At 42.4% G+C, this 19,814-nt stretch overlaps 1 protein-coding gene across 16 annotated transcripts in view; it reads left to right on the forward strand.

Annotated features, from left to right (window-relative positions):
- Positions 1 to 19,814, forward strand: part of PTPRS (protein tyrosine phosphatase receptor type S) — a 600,160-nt gene that overhangs the window by 432,440 nt on the left and 147,906 nt on the right. For all 16 annotated transcript variants that reach the window (XM_040417715.1, XM_040417713.1, XM_040417721.1 and 13 more), the window contains 6 exons: positions 1,531 to 1,650; positions 2,947 to 3,101; positions 4,183 to 4,468; positions 8,400 to 8,578; positions 8,654 to 8,780; positions 18,694 to 18,819. In XM_040417715.1, coding sequence (XP_040273649.1) covers positions 1,531 to 1,650; positions 2,947 to 3,101; positions 4,183 to 4,468; positions 8,400 to 8,578; positions 8,654 to 8,780; positions 18,694 to 18,819 — 993 coding nt within the window. The remainder of the gene's footprint in view (positions 1 to 1,530; positions 1,651 to 2,946; positions 3,102 to 4,182; positions 4,469 to 8,399; positions 8,579 to 8,653; positions 8,781 to 18,693; positions 18,820 to 19,814) is intronic.

The raw sequence follows: 19,814 nt of genomic DNA on the forward strand, positions 1-19,814 counted from the left end.
CAATTCGTGGCACTGAGCACTTTGATGTCTTTTAAATCAAAAGTTTTTTTCACTTTAGAATTATGCCTTTAATCATACACATTAATGTTAATTCATTTAATAAATGGCTATTTTGGGATATAGTTAGGTTTCACAGTTCAATCAATAATATAGTGGTCATAATAATATAGAGGCTAAAGAATTGCCAACAGCCCCCTTTGATAGGTATATTGGAGTTGTGTGCATGACAGTTTTAGACTCTCGAGCCTCTTCCGCCACTTTGCCACATGTGACCGGTTCCCAGATGACGCAGTTGCGTGGAGCTACGCACCACGTGATCGGCCTCAGGGGGAAGTGGTCTCGGGTGGAGGGCGGAAGGGGGAGCTCTCAGAGTCCACAAACAGCCATGTGCCGTAGTCACTCCGATAACGATCTCATGACATATACATATCTCTTTAACGGCTTAGCACCCATGTCGCTCCGTTAATGCTCACAGACATACACTCATCGTCCTATTGGAGGATGGTTCTTTTATCAACACCCTTACCCTATCCTACGTCATCTCCTGATGAAGCTTACGCAAAGAGGAACCCGGACATCCCGCTGGCGTGTATCGTGCAGTGTCACAGTAGGCAAGTGATATCGTGCTACAGTGCAAATGAATTAATTAATTACTAATGCTTATTGCTCATTACTAGACTCGAGTGCAGTATATTATATGGATAGTGCCATACTTATATACCTCTATGACTTAACATAGTCAGATAGTGTTGTGAGTAGAATTGTTACTTCTGACTGATATGTAGCGGATTCAGGCCACAAATAACATGGATTTTTTATATATATATATATGTGCAATGAATAGCAACTTGCTGTATATTTTAGATAAAGATGCCCACAGGAGAGTTTTGTTCATTTTAGTGTAATGTGTGATGCTGTAATTAAGTGACTTATCCCCCTTTCCTTTCTGGTTGGAGTGAATGGTTTGAATGAGAAAGTACTGCCATGCTAGAAGTCTAAACAAGCAGTAAGTTAAATAGCCAGGACAGGAATTAGAATATATGGAGTGAAATTCTATCCAGAAAATTAGCAAGCCCTTTAAAAAATAAAAATAAATAAAACACTAAAATACATTGAATATTCACATATGGGCTGTTAATATGTATTTGTTATGTCTAAAAGATTGTAAGCTCTTCCTGGATTGCAACTGTGCAATCTGGAGTCATTGTGGATTAAACTACTGTTGGTGTTTCTTAGTATCCAACAACCAGGACTGGGAAGAGGGTTAGGCATAGTTTCAGGGCATCAGGGGATAGGCAGAGAGTGGATGATTGTGTGGCTGTTCTATGGATGGATTTAGGTTCATTGTATTCAGTCTTTAAAGGGTCTATCTGTTTTACTGTTGAAAATAAAGTAAACCTAAAAAAAAAACAAGTGTGAATGAAACCTGTATCTCACTGCTTTGTTTTTATTTCAAGACTTTTAAAAAACAGGGAATTGGAATGCCATTTCTCAGAATATTACCCCTAACAAATGCATTTTTGCTTACAGATCAAATGTGACCAGTATTGGCCAAGTAGAGGTGCAGATACATATGGAATGATTCAAGTGACACTACTCGATACAATTGAACTGGCGACTTTCTGTGTGAGAACCTTTTCCCTACATAAGGTATGTTAAATGTCAAATGGACGTTTTACCCAGAGGACTATAGAGAAGAAAGGGCGGCTTCCACAGAGTTGATTTCACAGTTATATTTGAACATATATCAAGTCAGGCTGGATTTATCTGTCAGTTTAGATGGGGGTGATCTCTGCAAAGAAATCTTGCTACAATGCCTTCTTTACATGTGCAATACGTCAAGATATGCAGTTGGGCTGTGTTATATTTCTCTTAGAATTGAAGACTAAGGCTGGGTTCACACAAGCGTGTCCGGATTAGGTCCGGATGCGTCCCGGTGTGTTGCGGCAAACCCGCGCGAGTAGGAATGCAATTGCAGTCAGTTTTGACTGCGATTGCGTTCCAATGTTCAGTTTTTATCACACAGGTGCAATGTGTTCTGCACGCGCGTGATAAAAAACCGACTGTGGTACCCAGACCCGAACTTCTTCACAGAAGTTCAGGTTTGGGTTAGTTGTAGTGTAGATTGTATTATTTTCCCTTATAACATGGTTATAAGGGAAAATAATAGCATTCTGAATACAGAATGCTTAGTAAAATAGCGCTGGAGGGGTTAAAAAAAAATAAAAAAATTAACTCACCTTCTTCTCTTGTTCGCGAAGTTCCCGGTATGATGAGTTGTGGGCTAAAGGACCTTTGGTGACGTCAGATCACATGCTCCAATCACATGGTACATCACCACGGTGATGGACCATGTGATTGGAGCATGTGATCTGACGTCACTAAAGGTCCTTTAGCCCACAACTCATCATTAAGTAAAGAAGAGACCGGGAACTTCGCGATCAAGAGGAGAAGGTGAGTTAATTTGTTTATTTTTTTAACCCCTCCAGCGCTATTTTACTAAGCATTCTGTATTCAGAATGCTATTATTTTCCCTTATAACCATGTTATAAGGGAAAATAATACAGTGAATAGACTGTCACCTAGCAACCATGTGTGAAAATCGCACCGCATCCGCACTTGCTTGCGGATGCTTGCGATTTTCACGCAACCCCATTCACTTCTATGGGGCCTGCGTTGCGTGAAAAACGCAGAATATAGAGCATGCTGCGATTTTCACGCAACGCACAAGTGATGCGTGAAAATCATCGCTCATCTGAACAGCCCCATAGAAATGAATGGGTCAGGATTCAGTGCGGGTGCAATGCGTTCACCTACCACATTGCACCCGCGCGGAAATCTCGCCCGTGTGAACGCAGCCTAATGGCTGACTTTCCCTCAATGTCATTGTCTATTAGACATTTCTTTATTTAAATTGAATGATTGACAAGATGTTCTTTTTAACAGAATGGTTCCAGTGAGAAGCGAGAAGTGCGACAATTCCAGTTTACAGCCTGGCCAGATCATGGAGTTCCTGAGTACCCAACTCCATTCTTGGCATTCCTTAGAAGAGTAAAAACTTGCAACCCTCCTGATGCAGGGCCTATTGTTGTACACTGCAGGTACAGTCAGTTTTAATTATGTCTCTATCATTACTACACAAGAGAGATATAGTACTAGTCCAAATAAACCTAACAGAATGGGTAATACAGGAAATGTCAGAATGTTCGACTTACTGCAGAGGAGATGACTGAGGTAAAGACACAAAATGGTTCGAAGCAATGCCTGGTAAATTATGAAAGGGACGTGGTACTCACTGGAGCATAGCAGCCCCTTCAAAGAACTGATTGATAATGGTGTAACTCATGATCAGTATGGATTCAGATTTTCGAAACCCCAACAAACAGCTGATTTTGTACAGGAAAATGTAGTGGAAATGAAATATTACATGCAGACTGTCAGACAGAGAGTGGATGTAGTTTCTATCTGCTCTGGCTCCTATGATGTCTCTATGACCTAATAGGGCATTATAAATAGAAGTTGTGGCACAAAGATCAGGAGCACAATAGGCAGTGCTATTACTTATTACTCAAGTTCAGCTTTAAAGGGTTTAGAAACCCCATATACTTATACCCCATTGAAGGGGTTGTGTCACGAAACATATTCTAGATCACCTGGATCTAAATACTTTTGTAACTGCATGTAATTAAAAAGTCAGCATAGCCAGAAAGCTGTTCAATAAAATGAATCTGCATAGTGCCACCTGCTGTTTGTTATTTTCCTTATTTTTTTGTCCATCTCACTGAACTTGTCGAACGTGCTTAGTTTAAATCTTCAACTGCCACCAGCCATATCTAATGTTAGAAGCTGTGGCAGTTACAGGGAAAGAGCTGCAGCAGAAAGTACATGCCCCCTGAGCTGCCAGGCTGAAGATAATCTAGCAGAACATTTAGAGCAGTGAATGGGAAGATCTCTGGATCCATGTGAGGTACAGGGCTGGTTCTAGCTTTGTTAGAAAGGTATTATCATGTACTATATGAAGTCTGATGTTCATTTTTAAATCAGTCATGGCATGACACTTGTAAGAAATTCTACATTATTATTGTGTGTAATATTTTAGTATATTAGATATTATATTGTTTGCTTTAAATCTGTGTACGTGGCCTTTTTTTAGTATGTGCATTTTTTTATTCTTTTTTCTAGTGCTGGAGTTGGCCGAACTGGCTGTTTTATTGTTATTGATGCAATGCTAGAGAGAATAAAGCATGAGAAAACTGTCGATATATATGGTCACGTGACCTTAATGCGCTCACAGAGGAACTATATGGTCCAGACAGAGGACCAGTACAGCTTTATTCATGATGCCTTGTTTGAAGCTGTAGCATGCGGAAACACAGAAGTTCCAGCTAGAAATCTATATACATATATCCAGAAGCTAGCCCAGATTGAAATAGGAGAACATGTAACAGGCATGGAGTTGGAGTTCAAGGTAAGAACATGAGTAAAACATTAGTAATAATATTGATACCGTATTTTTGGACTATAAGACACACCAGGCCCGACGCTATAATAAGGCAGACCAAGCGGCTGCCTTAGGGTGCAGAGATGCCGAGCCGGAGGGGGGGTGAACCTTTTTTTTTTTTAAATAAATCACTTTCGCACCGCTGCCCGCCCACCCGCGGCTGTTCTCTTCTGTGTGGTCCTGGTATCTTCTTTCTGGGCTCCCGGCAAGTTTGAGAACCTTTCCCACTCAGCCAATCAGTGGCCGCAGCTGTGTCACGTGTCAGGCCAGTGATTTCCCGCTGAGCCAATCAATGGCCTGACACGTGACACAGCTGCGGCCACTGTGGGAAAGGTCCTCAAACTTGACGGGAGCCCAGAGAGAAGATACCAGGACAACACAGAGGAGAAGGGGAGCTGCTACTTACGGGACCAGGGCCAGATGAGCATAATGTTTTTTACACAACATTAATAGGGGGAGGGTGACATGGAGGGGGAGAAATGAGACATGGGGGGAAGGAATGTCCTCTCCTCCATGTCACATTTCTCCCCCTCCATGTCACATTTCTTCCCCTCCATGTCACATTTCTCCCCCCCCCCCCATGGCACATCATCCCCCCATGTCACATTTCTCCCCCTATGTCACATTTCTCCCCCTCCATGTCACATCACCCCCCTATGTCACATTTCTCCCCCTCCATGTCACATCACCCACCTATGTCACATTTCTCCCCCTCCATGTCACATTTTTACCCCCTCCATGTCGCATTTCTCCCCCCTCCATGTCACATTTCTCATCCCACCCCATGACACATCACCCTCCATGTCACTTTTCTCCCCCTCCATGTCACTTTTCTCCCCCTCCTTTTTCAATCACCCCCACCGAGTTCTGGTGGGGAAGGGGGGCGCCAAAATGTAGCTTCGCTTGTGTTGGCAATAAATACTTGCACCGGCCCTGAGACACACTATAAGACGGGCAAGGTCACTAACTCTGGGATTTAGCATAGAGAGAGTTAATGGTTTTGGTCAACTCCTGTTTACCTTAGTGTGTTTTCTGCTGACCATTGTAAGAAACGGCAATGGTGCATGTGGTCACCTCCTCAAATTTACCTATCCAAGTAAATGTGTCTCCTGCTTTTTAGTGTCTTGACATGTTTTTCTGCTAGATTATTTCTTTTTTTTTTTTTTTTTACTCTCCATGACCATGAAATTTTACTTACACACACAGCTCTACAGCACAGATGTTATATACACAACCACATAATACAAACACACAAAGTTCTGCTGCATACGCACACAGTATTGCAGTATGCACATTATACACACACAGCACTGCTACATACATACTCACACATGGGAAGATAGTATGCAAATGAGCTCTTAGCAAGCTCTTTCTCTAATGTCACCAAATGTAAGATAGATATCCTGTAAGTCAATGTTCGACCTTTTAAACAGGCCTTGAGACATGACTTGGACATGTTGTGGGTATGAAAATATATCGATACTTTTGTCCCGGTATCAATACGATACTGGGATTTGACATTTACCGATACTGGGCTGCCCTACTGCACAGCCTAGCATCAGAGAACATGGAGCGCGCTGCTGTTAGCGCGCTTATGTTCCCTCAGCAGCACAGGGGAGAAGGAGTTACTCTCTCCCTCCCCCCTGTGCCGCCGCTGCCACCAATGAGGAGAGAGGGGCAGAGGAGGGGCGGGCGCACTGCGCCACCAATGATAGTAGAGGACCTTTCATGGGTTCAAACATTGTAAACTATCAGGATATGTAGAGCGGCGCCCAGGGATCTAACTGCACTTACTATTATTCCTGGGCGCCGCTCTGTTCCCCCGCTGTGGCCCTCTGTATATTCTCCCGCTCTGTATGCTAATTGCTAGCATCGGAGCAATGGGGAGGAGACCTTTTTCTCAATGGGCGTTCCTTCTCCCTGGCTGTAGCGCTGTCCAATCAGGGAGAAGGTGAGGTTTTTTTTCTTTAGCATACAGAGCGGGAGAATATACCGAGGGCCAAAGCGGGTGAATGGAGCGGCGCCCAGGAATAATAGTAAGTGCAGTGATCCCTGGGCACCTCTCTACATATCCTGAGAGTTAGTTTACAATGTTTGGACCCATGAAAGGTCCTCTTTAACCTTTAATACAGGAGGCGGGTAGCCGGAAGCAGAATCACATAGCCGGCACCCGGCCTCTGACAGGGAGCTGCTATGAGCGGCAGTTAACCCCTCAGGTGCGACACCTGAGGGTTTAACTGCCGCTGATCTGCTGCCGTCACCCGCCTCCTGTATTAAAGGTTAATTATCATTAGTGGCGCAGTGCACCCGCCCCCTGCCCAGTATTAAAATCATTGGTGGCAGTGGCAGCTTCTGATCGGAGCCCCAGCAGTGTAATTCTGGGGCTCCGATCGGTTACCATGGCAGCCAGGATGCTACTGAAGCCCTGGCTGCCATGGCAATCTCCCTGCTGCTGTGTGTACTATGTACAGGACAGCAGGGAGAGTGTGAAGTTCTATTCACCCTAAGGCCTCCTGTACATGACCGTAGGTGTCCCGTTGCCGTATTGCGGACCGCATTTGCGGATCAGCAATACACGTGCACCGTTCCGTGTGCATTCCGCATCACGTACGTGGACCTATTCACTTCAATAGGTCTGCAAATCCAGAGATGCGGAATGATGCGGAACGGAACCCTACGGAAGCACTGTGGAGTGCTTCCGTGGGGTTTCGTCCCGTACATCCGTTCCGCAAAAAGATAGAACATGTCCTATCTTTTTGCGGAACGGCCGGATCACGGACCCATTAAAGTGAACGGGTCCGTGATCCGCTGCGGCTCCCCCACAGTCGGTGTTTGTGCATTGCGGCAACGGGGCGCACACATTCGTGTGCAGGAGGCCTAATAGAGCTATATTAGCGTGAATAGGACAAGGGATGAAAAGATCCCAGGTTCTAGCCCCTATGGGTACTTTCACATTAGCGGCAGGGGAGTCACCCACCGGAACAGCCTGTTGAATCTGTCCTGCCGCTAGTTCACGTGTGCGTCTGGACTGACGCTCTGTCCCCATTGAATATAATGGGGGTGGGGGTGGAGTTCCGGCGGCAGCGCACGGCGAGAGGCAGCCGGACTAAAAGTACGACGTGCAGTACTTTTAGTCCGGCTGCCTCTCGCCGCGCGCCGCCATGCTGCCGCCGGAACTGCGCCCTCACCCCGATTTTAGTCAATGTGGACGGAGCAGCAGTCCGGGGGCACACGTGAACTAGCGGCAGGACGGATCCGACAGGCTGTTCACTCACCGGAACAGCCTGCCGGACTCCCCTGCCGCTAGTGTGAAACTAGCCTAAGGGGGCTAATAGTTATTAAATAAAAAGTAAAAAAAAAATATATAGTATAAATCACCCCTTTTCTCAATTTTACATATAAAATATATAAACAATAAATAGGTAAACATATCACTTATTGCCACGTCCAAAAAGTCCAAACTATTAAAATATAAAAAAAATCTTCTATGCGGTGAACACCGGAACAGCTATTTTTTTAAATGCGGAATGCACGTGGCTTTTTTGGTGATTTATTTTTTTCGCGGGGTATCAAATGGTATTGAGTATCGCAATACTTTTTTATGGTATTGAAATCTAATCAAAATTTTGGTATCGCAACAACCATACAATATATGAGGTCAAACGACAGGTTGTTAGCATGTAGAGGAAACTGCTAAATTACCACTGGAAAGTGGTGGTGTATAAAGAAATAACCAGCAGACATTGGGGGCATATCCTAGCAATATTCCCTCAATGTATGAGATGATACAACCCCTTTAATTCACACATTTTTAGATTTCTATATGTACTGTACAAATGTATCCTGTGTAACTTCTTTAAAGATCCTGTTGTAATTAATATGTTTTGTGCATGTTCAGCGCCTTGCCAATTCGAAAGCTCACACTTCCAGATTCATCAGTGCCAATCTTCCATGCAACAAATTTAAGAACCGCCTTGTGAACATCATGCCATATGAAACCACAAGGGTTTGCCTGCAACCAATCAGAGGAGTAGAAGGGTCAGATTACATAAATGCCAGTTTCATTGATGGATACAGGTATGCTATAGTCTGCATGTCACACAATCATGGTGTTTTTATATAGGGGTACTAATATATTGTCTTATTTTTTAGGCAGCAGAAAGCTTATATTGCAACACAAGGACCACTTGCAGAGACCACTGAAGATTTCTGGAGGATGCTATGGGAAAATAACTCCACGATTGTTGTAATGTTAACAAAACTTAGAGAAATGGGCAGAGTAAGTTACCATACTTATTCTTCAGTTATTGAACCTATGGTCCCTAATATGTAGTGTTAAAACATTCACAAAGTTGGTTCTGTGCTACTTGTGAAGTATAGTAATTGAGAGGTGTGCATGAGTGTGACACCGAATGTTCATTCCTTAGTACAATAGAGGTCTCAGTGGTCAGCCTAACACCAGTTATGGCATATCCTTTTGATACGCCATATATATTTCTGGTGGGAAAACTGAATTTAACCCCTTTCTGCACTACATATGCATAACATATACGCACCATACCATATACAATTGCAAGAAAAAGTATGTGAACCCTTTGGAATGATATGGATTTCTGCACAAATTGGTCATAAAATGTGATCTGATCTTCATCTAAGTCACAACAATAGACAATCACAGACTGCTTAAACTAATAACACACAAAGAATTAAATGTTACCATGTTTTTATTGAACACACCATGTAAACATTCACAGTGCAGGTGGAAAAAGTATGTGAACCCTTGGATTTAATAACTGGTTGAACCTCCTTTGGCAGCAATAACTTCAACCAAACGTTTCCTGTAGTTGCAGATCAGACGTGCACAACGGTCAGGAGTAATTCTTGACCATTCCTCTTTAAAGAACTGTTTCAGTTCAGCAATATTCTTGGGATGTCTGGTGTGAATCACTTTCTTGAGGTCATGCCACAGCATCTCAATCGGGTTGAGGTCAGGACTCTGGCTGGGCCACTCCAGAAGGTGTATTTTCTTCTGTTTAAGCCATTCTGTAGTTTATTTACTTCTATGCTTTGGGTCGTTGTCCTGTTGCAACAACCATCTTCTGTTGAGCTTCAAATGCTGGACAGATGGCCTTAACCCCTTAAGGACTCAGCCCTATTTCACCTTAAGGACTTGGCCATTTTTTGCAAATCTGACCAGTGTCACTTTAAGTGCTGATAACTTTAAAACGCTTTGACTTTCCCAGGCCGTTCTGAGAGAGTTTTTTCGTCACATATTGTACTTCATGACACTGCTAAAATTGGGTCAAAAAAGTACCAAAAATTTTGAAAAATTAGCAAATTTCCAAGTTTCAGTTTCTCTACTTCTGTAATACATAGTAATACCCCCAAAAATTGTGATGACTTTACATTCCCCATATGTCTACTTCATGTTTGTAGCATTTTGGGAATGATATTTTATTTTTTGGGTATGTTACATAGCTTTGAAGTTTAGAAGCAAATTTTGCAATTTTTCTGAAATTTTCCAAATCCAACTTTTTATGGACCAGTTCAGGTTTGAAGTCACTTTGTGAGGCTTACATAATAGAAACCATCCAAAAATGACCACATTCTAGAAACTACACCCCTCAAGGTATTCAAAACTGTTGAATACCTTTGTTAACCCTTTAGGTCTTCCACAAGACTTCATGGCAAATGGACATAAAATTTAAGAATTTAGATTTTTTGCAAAATTTTCCAATATAATCATTTTTTTCCAGGAAAAAAACAAGGGTTAACTGCCAAACAAAACTCAATATGGGTTGCCCTGATTCTGTAGTTTGCAGAAACACCCCATATGTGGTCGTAAACTACTGTTTGGCCAAACAGGAGGACATAGAAGGAGGGGAACACCATATGGGTTTTGCAAGGCAGATTTTGCAGAACTGGTTTTGTTTATACCATGTCCCATTTGAAGCCCCCCGTTGCACCCCTAGAATAGAAATTTCAAAAAAGTGACTCCATCTAAGAAAGTACACCCCTCAAGGTATTCAAAACTGGGTTTACAAACTTTGTTAACCCTTTAACCCTTCCACAAGAGTTAATGGCAGATGGAGAAACAATTTAGAAATTTCTATTTTTTAAAAAATTTTCCATTTTAACCCATTTTTTCCAGTAATAAAGTAAGGGTTAACTGCCAAACAAAACTCAATATAGGTTACCCTGATTCTGTTGTTTGCAAAAACACCCCATATGTGGTCCTAAACTACTGTTTGGCCAAACGGGAGGACATAGAAGGAGGGGAACGCCATATGGGTTTTGGAAGGCAGATTTTGCAGGACTGGTTTTGTTTATACCATGTCCCATTTCAAGCCCCCCCCCTTGCACTCCTAGAATAGAAATTCCAAAAAAGTGACTCCATCTAAGAAAGTACACCCCTCAAGGTATTCAAAACTGGGTTTACAAACTTTGTTAACCCTTTAAGTGTTCCACAGATGAAGAAACAATTTCGAAATTTCCATTTTTTGGAAGAATTTCCATTTTAACCCTTACTTTATTACTGGAAAAAATGGGTTGACAGCCAAACAAAACTCAAAATGGGTTGCCCTGATTCTGTAGTTTGCAGAAACACCCCATATGTGGTTGTAAACTACTATTTGGCTAAACGGCAGGACATTGAAGAAGGGGAACGCCATATGGTTTTTGGAAGGCAGATTTAGCTGGACTGGTTTATTTACACCATGTACCCTTTCAAGCCCCCTGATGCACCCCTAGAGTAGAAACTCCATAAAAGTGACCCCATCTAGGAAACTACGGGATACGGTGGTTGTTGTTTTGGGACTATTTTAGGGTAAATATGATTTTTGGTTGCTCTTTATTACACTTTTTTGAGGCAAGGTAACAAAAAATTTAAATTCTAAAATTGTTTCTACATTCGCTATTTAGTTTTGGGGAACACCTAAAGGGTTAACAAAGTTTGTAAAGTAACTTTTGAATACCTTGAGGGGTGTAGTTTCTTAGATGGGATCACTTTTTTGGAGTTTCTAGTCTAGGCTACATCAGGGGGGGCTTCTAATGGGACATGGTGTAAATAAACCAGTCCATCAAAATCTGCCTTCCAGAAACCATATGGAGTTCCCTTCGTTCTATGCCCTGCCGTGTGGCTATATAGCCATTTACGACCACATATGGGGTGTTTCTGCAAACTACATAATCAGGGCAATAAATATTTAGTTTTATTCAGCTGTTAACCCTTGCTTTATTACCGGAAAAAAGGATTCAAATGGAAAATTTGCCCAAAAATGGGTGTTTTGGCACCGTTTTTATTTTATATTTTTAACGCTGTTCATCCGAGGGGTTTGGTCAAATGTTACTTTTATAGGGCAGATTACGGACACGGCGATACCTAATATGTCTACATTTTAAAATGTATTTATATTTGACACTATATTATCATTTTAGGAACCCAAAAAAATATTTTAGTATCTCCATAGCCTGGGAGCTACAGGTTTTTTTTTGTTTTTTTTTGGGCGACTATCTAATGTAGGGGCTCATTTTTTGCGGGATGAGATGGCGGTTTTATAGCACTAGTGGCAGGGGGGGTCCAGGGTCTGAAAGCTGAAACAAAAAAGTTTAGATAAAAGGGCTTTTTTTTTTCCTAACTAACTTTTCCCTTCTTTCCCTGCCTAACGGTGCCTCTCCCTCACTGACCCTAACCTACCTGGAGGGCGATGGGTGCAGGAGGGTGATGGATGACGATTAGGGGGACTCAGGAGCTGGTGCTGGACGGTGCTGCAGGGTGCTCGTGCAGAACAGGAAGAGGAGGGGAGAGAGGAGCGCAGGAAGTTTGAATCTCGCGCCTCTCTCCCCTGCACCAATCAGCACCCTGGACAGCAGCATTCAGCACCAGGGCCAGCACCGCCTCTTCAAATCTTCGTACTGCGATTGGTGGTGTATAATCACTCCACCGATCGCAGTCTTTTTCCGGTTTATCGGGTCACCGGATACCCGAATGGACCGGAAACGCAGCAAACCGCAGGTCTGAATTGACCTGCGGTTTTCTGCGATCGCCGATACGGGGGGGTCAAATGATTTCAGCCGGCATTCTGTTCCGATTAACCCCTGCGGCGCCGAAATCGCGATTCAAAGCCATGACGTACCGGTACGTCATGGGTCCTTAAGGACTCGGGAAACATGCCGTACCGGTACGTCATGCGTCCCTAAGGGGTTAAAGGGTACCTGTCACCGGGATTTTGTGTATAGAGCTGAGGACATGGGTTGCTAGATGGCCGCTAGCACATCCGCAATACCCAGTCCCCATAGCTCTGTGTGCTTTTATTGTGTAAATAAATCGATTTGATACATATGCAAATTAACCTGAGATGAGTCCTGTCCCTGACTCATCTCACGTACAGGACTCATCTCAGGTTAATTTGCATATGTATCAAAACACTCCGCTGATGGTGCATTCAACCCTTCACGATGATGAGGGGCGTTACTTGTTTCTGAAAGGGACCTTAGGCACTCAGAAAGTAACACTTGGTAACCTATATACTCCTAATGTGGCGCAGGCGGTCTGGTTGGAAAATTCCTTAGCAACGCTACAGAACTTTGCTGAAGGTATTATAATAGTAGGTGGAGATATTAATGTAGCCTTAAATCCCTCTATAGACACATCGACAGGCTCCTCCTCGCTGTCACAGATTACTATCAGACGGATAAAGAAAAAATTAGCAGAGTTAGGCTTAGTCGATATATGGAGAGCTATGAACCCAACATCAAGAGATTACACATACTATTCAGTGGCACATGTCTTATATCAGCGCTTGGATTATCTGTTTGTCCCCCCAAGGTTTTTAGGTGAATGCTCCCAGGCTTCAATAGGCAACATATTACTATCAGATCACGCTCCTGTGTATTTAACTATTAAAGTTAAATCCCTCCCTAAAACGCACTTTACATGGAGATTAGATGAAACTCTGCTGGATACGCTAGAGAACATCCTCACTATAGAAAATCACATTGAAGAGTACTTCAGTCTCTAAATGCCCTGAACTCACATATCAAAAAAAAAGAGAGAAGCCTTAATTGTGTCATTACAGGATCAAATACAAAAACTGGAACTACTACACAAAAAGCAGGTTTCCCCTGAAGTGCTAGATAGCTTAAACAGACTGAGGTCTGAGCTAAAGAACATACTGAATACCCGTGTAGCCAAACTATATTTATCAGTGAAATTTAAATATTATGCACATGGGGACAAAGCATCGAAGTTCAGGATGTCCAGTCTAAAAAAACGTAAAGTTAAATCATACATACATTCTATCAAGGATCCATCCGCCCAGTCACTTATGTCAACAGACCTTATAGCAAAACAATTTTGCACTTTCTATAGTTCTCTTTATAATCTTAGGGAACGGGGCAATCTGGAGGAAAACGAAATAAGATCAGAGAAAATAGAGAGATGGCTATCCCAGTTACAGCTCCCAGTTATCTCCCAAGATCAGGCTTCGTCACTTGCTAAACCATTCACACTGCAAGAACTAAATAAAGCTTTAAGAACGGTCCCCAAACATAAATGCCCTGGACCCGATGGATTAACCTCTGGTTACTACAACACTTTCTCCTCGATATTACTACCTAAAATGCTCAAAGTGTATAATGAGGTATATAATGGTAACTCACTCCCGCCACAAATGTTAGCGGCCCAGATTACCATTCTGCTGAAAGAGGGCAAAGATCCTTCTTCCTGTGTCAGCTACAGACCCATCTCGTTATTGAATGCGGATCTAAAGCTGTATGCTAAAATGCTGGCACTCAGGTTGCAACCCTTTTTGCCCCGGCTTATCAACGCGGAACAGGTGGGTTTTGTGGCTGGCAGGGAGGGACGAATGAATACCACTTGGCTAGTAAATCTCATACATCATGCCAGGGAGAAATATATTAATCTAGTTCTTTTGGGGACTGACGCAGAGAAAGAGTTCGATCGCATAGATTGGCTTTTTATGCAACTAGCTCTGGAAAAATTTGGGATACCATCCCAGTTTATAAGAGCTATAATGGCTATTTCCGAATCCCCTACAGCTAGAGTAATGGTAATTGGTACTCTATCTCCCGGCTTTATAATAGGTAATGGTACAAGGCAGGGGTGCCCCTTGTCCCCCCTGCTCTTTATCCTGGTGGTGGAGTGCCTATTTCAGGCGATCCGCCAGGAGGAGAATATTCAGGGCTTAAAAACGGGAAACACCTACCACCAACTTGCGGCATTTGCTGACGATCTTTTGGTTATCATAACCAATCCTGTAGAAGCTATTATATATCCTGTTCCCAGCTATTCAGGAACTGTTCCAGAGGTTTGGGGATCTATCGAATTTTCGTATCAATCCCACAAAATCCTAAGTTATAAATGTCACGACTAACCATGACACACAATTGATCTTAGAATCACAACATAAGTATATCTGGTCAACGCGATCAATTAAATTCTCAGGGGTAGACATAACTTCAGATCCCAAGACTTATACGAAGAAAACTTCCGAAACCTACCCAAGTATATATTACAGCCACCATAGACTCATGGAGTATCCCCTTCACTTCTTGGTTCGGAAGACACACATTGATTAAGTCCATCTTAGTCCCTAAAATACTGTATCACATGTCGGCGCTACCCATTCACTTACCAAAAGCCTTCTTCGCACAATTGAAGCAAGGCTTTTCCAGATTCCTCTGGAAAAAATCAAGCCCACGTCTCCCTCACTCAACAATGATCCAACCAAATAGGCTGGGAGGGATAGGCCTACCCGATATGACAATATACTATAAGGCAACACAGGGGATGAGTTGTTTAGAATGGATCAGGTGTTCAAAAAATAGGCTAGACATCTTAGCAGAATCAGGAGATGTGAGACCTCCTCTGAGGACCTTCCTATTTTCACCACCTAGTGATATGTCTCAGCAGATCAGACCTCTTAGCAACATGATGAAAAACACCTTGAAATTATGGCACTCTGACCTAGCTAGAATATTACTCTCAAATCAGGAAGTATCGCCCGTGCTTCAGGTGAGAGATATCCTATGGCGCTCTGGGGGGGTCTTCAGCTCCACTCTGCCAGAGGACATCATAGATATTTCCCTTCCGGTGGTTGACCTGTTGGACCCTGCGGGATTTCTCTTAGACGGATGGGATATACATCCTAATCTGTAATCACTATCTTTTATTCATAAGCTGCGCATTAAACACTACCTAGGGAAGAAAAAAGCTTCACCGAATGCCTCTAAGACTCAATTCAAAAAAATTATCCTTGCAAGGGTACCCCCCGAAAAGAAAGTGGCACAATTGTGCTCAATGCTGGTTTCCCAGGCCAGACCCGACACATATAGCTTCATCCGTATGTGGGAAAAAGACCTTGATGCCCAATTTACAAATAGGGAAATTTCACAACTCTGCTTTAATGCACCCAAGGTGTCTAGATGCGTAAAGCTTCAGGAAAACTCTTATAAGGTGATCACCACTATACACCTCAAAAGCTACATCTCATATATCCAGAATGTGACCCGAAGTGTTGGAGGTGTCTTGGTGCTGAAGGCTCACTCCTGCACATCTGGTGGTCGTGTCCTGCTATCTTTGCGTACTGGCAACAAGTCTGTTCAGTATGCTCAAAGATAAGCAATGTACAGATCTTACCTTCAGAAAAAAGGTGCTTATTGGGAGATATCAAAGGTAATAGACAAGTCACTTCTCTGTTAGGCCAACTCTTTGCGGCTGCTAGAGTTTTGATTGCGTATAACTGGAAAAGTCGTAAGGCCCCCTCTGTTTCCCAATGGATAACGAAGTGTGACGCCATATATAGATTGGAGCAGATTGCAGGGTGGGAATCCAAGAGGTCTCACCTGTTCGAAGCCATCTGGTCTCCATGGAAAAAATACAGAGGGTTCAGTCACAGATAACATTTTCTCTAGTAGGAAGTTTCCCCCCCCCCCCTCCCCTACCTCTTCCTCCCCCAATGTAGGTACTTAAATGTAATTGCAGACAAACTATGCAATATATGTAAAGTGTACCCTCTTGTGGGGAATATTGTATTCTATGTATTTTTCTGCTCATCATTCAGAATAAAGTACTTTTCAAAACCCCCCAAAAAAATAAAAATTAGGAACTGGTATAAAAAGCTGGTGGTATATATTGTACAAATGGCCCTTCATTGATGCACAGCCAAGAATATTTTGACCCCTCTATGCCATTTTAATTGTGGCTCAGTGCAATAAATAGTACGCCTTACGTGTTGCAAGTGTTATTTCTCTTCTGAGCCATACCATGTGCCCAGGCCACAGATAATTGCCACATCTGGGGTACTACCATACCCAGGAGAACCTGCATAACAATTTAGGGGGTGAATGTCTCTGGTAACACAGCTGGGAACAATATATTGGGCACTGAAATGGCATAATTGTGAATAATCTGCAGTTTTCACTCTGTGTATTAAATTCTGAAATACACCAGTGGGTCAAAATGCTCATACACCCCTAGATGAATTCTTTGCGGGTTGTAGTTTCCAAAATATAGGGGTCTTCAAAAACAACATTGCACCTGATAATTATTCCAACAAAATCTGTGTTCCAAATGCCAGTCCTTTTTTTCCTGCCATGTGCCCAGGCAGCAGATAGAAACATGGATAGAAACATAGAATGTGTCGGCAGATAAGAACCATTTCGCCCATCTAGTCTGCCCAATATTCACTGTATTTGCAGCTACCACTTCTGCAGGAAGGCTATTCCATGCATCCACTGCTCTCTTAGTAAAGTAATACTTCCTGATATTACTTTTAAACCTTTGATAGAAACATAGAAGATAATGACCACATCTAGGGTTCTACACTACCCAGGTGAACCTGCATAACAATTTATGAGGAATTAGTCTTGGTGGCACATGCTGGGATCAGAAATTACCCTGCAATCCAGCAGTGGTGGCCGTGCTTGCACACTATAGGAAAAAGCACCAGCCTATGCGTCCTCCCATGCTCCTGGTCACCAGAGAGGCAAGCACTTTTTCCTATAGTGTGCAAGCACGGCCACCACTGATAGATTGCAGGGTGGTCATAACCATGGAAACAAGCAATGTAAAATGTGATGGAAAAATGAATCAAGCCAGCAAAGGAAGCAATATGGTCAAGCACAATACATTTGTAAGTGCCTTGTATTAACTTTGTCTACATGATAAATGTAATTTGCTGAAGTGCGACAACCCCTTTAAGGGGTTAATTATGGCATTATATTTCAAGATATATATGAAAATACAGGTTAATATACGTACTCTGTATACACATTCATAAATCAATACACCTGTATGCACCATGCATTTTGATTATTAGATTTTTTTCACATTGGTGCCATGGGGTCCATTTTTATAGGCTGTATATAATAATAATATAATTAAAACTAATAATAAATCCCACTGACTTGTAATGTACATATCTGTCAGTTTTCTATTATTCTTCTGTTCAAGAGCAAGAGAGACCAAGCATAACCATGATGCCAGTGTGAACAGTGGATTAATTGCTGCATTTAGATACTATATGAGACAGTAATGAGTAAATTTGTGACAAAAATTACAAACTTTAATGGGTTTCTCCGGGTCTGTAACTAAAATGGCTCTTTCAGCTAACCTGTGGAATGGACGGTTTGAGTAGTGTTAACCATTCTGTCACTTGATCCCAGCTGGGATCACGTGACTGCCCGACTGGCTGTGGGCTCTTCCTCTGATGTTGCAACCCGATGTGCTCTTATTTCCTTCTGTTCCGCTACATCTACATTATGCAGCTGAACAGGAATAAAGAAGAGCACATACAGTCGCAACATTAGAGAAAGAGCCCATAGCCAGTCGGGCAGTCAAATGAACCCACCAGGGATCATAGAATTAGGCTTCATTCACACATCCGTGGAACACGGTCCTCGAGATACCGGACTGGTATCCTGCTTGGTGCAGGAGCGCACGGCGTAATTGGTTGCAGTAATACCGCGGCAGCTACTGAATGAAGCCTTAGCAGAGCGACAGGCAGGTAAGTACTGTTGGAAAGTGTCTTCTCTCCACAAGTTAGCTGAAAGAGGCATTTTAGCCACATACTCAGAGAACCTCTAAGTGTCTTTTTTGTTGACACATTTATTTGGTGCATCTAAACATGTATTGTTTCTTTTTAAAGGAAATAATTTTTGTTGCTTTACAGGAAAAATGTCATCAATATTGGCCTGCGGAGCGTTCAGCTCGGTATCAATATTTTGTAGTTGATCCAATGGCTGAATATAACATGCCTCAATACATCTTGAGAGAATTTAAAGTTACAGATGCAAGGGTAAGTGTACAAGACATCTATATATATATCAATGTATCTTCTTTAATATCTAAAAACATAATGAAATATTCGAAAACTTTTGCTTTTCTGTCCATTTATCATCATTTAACCTCCACACTGATCTTCCCAGTTACTGTTTGTGCATGCAGGAAAGGGCAATAGTGTTTTGAACTAACACTGTTCAGGGGCCATGTGGCTGCAGAAAGGGGAGCTATTTCTTAAGCTATTTGCTACAGCCACAGTTGTGGAGTTGTTTTACAGCTAATAATCTAATCTTTCAAACAAGACCAAAATCATATCACTAACCCTGATATATTACAAGTTACAGCCCTTAAAAATGCGTCCTAGTCAAAGCTGTATATACCTCCAGCCTTTATTCCTGACCAATTTCTAATAGCTGTATCTCTTCATGTATCCAACCTAGCACTATGATCTTGGTGTTTTTTAAATGCTTACAGTATATTGCTACACTGTGGCTTTTTATATTGCTACTGATTGTTTTGTTTTTTTAACTACTGAACTTCGGCTGCCAGCCAATTAAATGAATTCAGATGAATGCAATCTTGTGACTGCAGCTGTCATTCAATAGTTAATATCAATCAATTGCACTACAAAAAGACGCAGTGTAGGCCTTTAACAAGAGATACAAAGGGTTAAAGGGGTTGTCCTGGATTGGGGACATTGTTCTAAGTGTACAACAGTGACATAAATATTACACACATGCCTGTCCTACCTTTGCCACACATGTCTGATGCCCGTTTTTATATTGCAAATTCTCAGCCGGAAGTGCCTTTTTTCTCATGTTCAGTGACGTACCGGGTCCCTTGCTGCAGAGCGAAGCCTCTTCTTCCGCTTCGCAGGGAGCCCGGTGACGTCGCCAACAACCTCAGTAATTATTCAGATCGTAGGGAGGGGCGGTAACTAGGCTGGAAGACATCATACTAAGCCACGCCCCTCCAGCCCGATGATGTCACCATCAGCCTCAGTAATTATGG

This window comes from Bufo bufo, chromosome 2 (assembly GCF_905171765.1).
Source record: "Bufo bufo chromosome 2, aBufBuf1.1, whole genome shotgun sequence".
Lineage (NCBI taxonomy): Eukaryota > Metazoa > Chordata > Amphibia > Anura > Bufonidae > Bufo > Bufo bufo.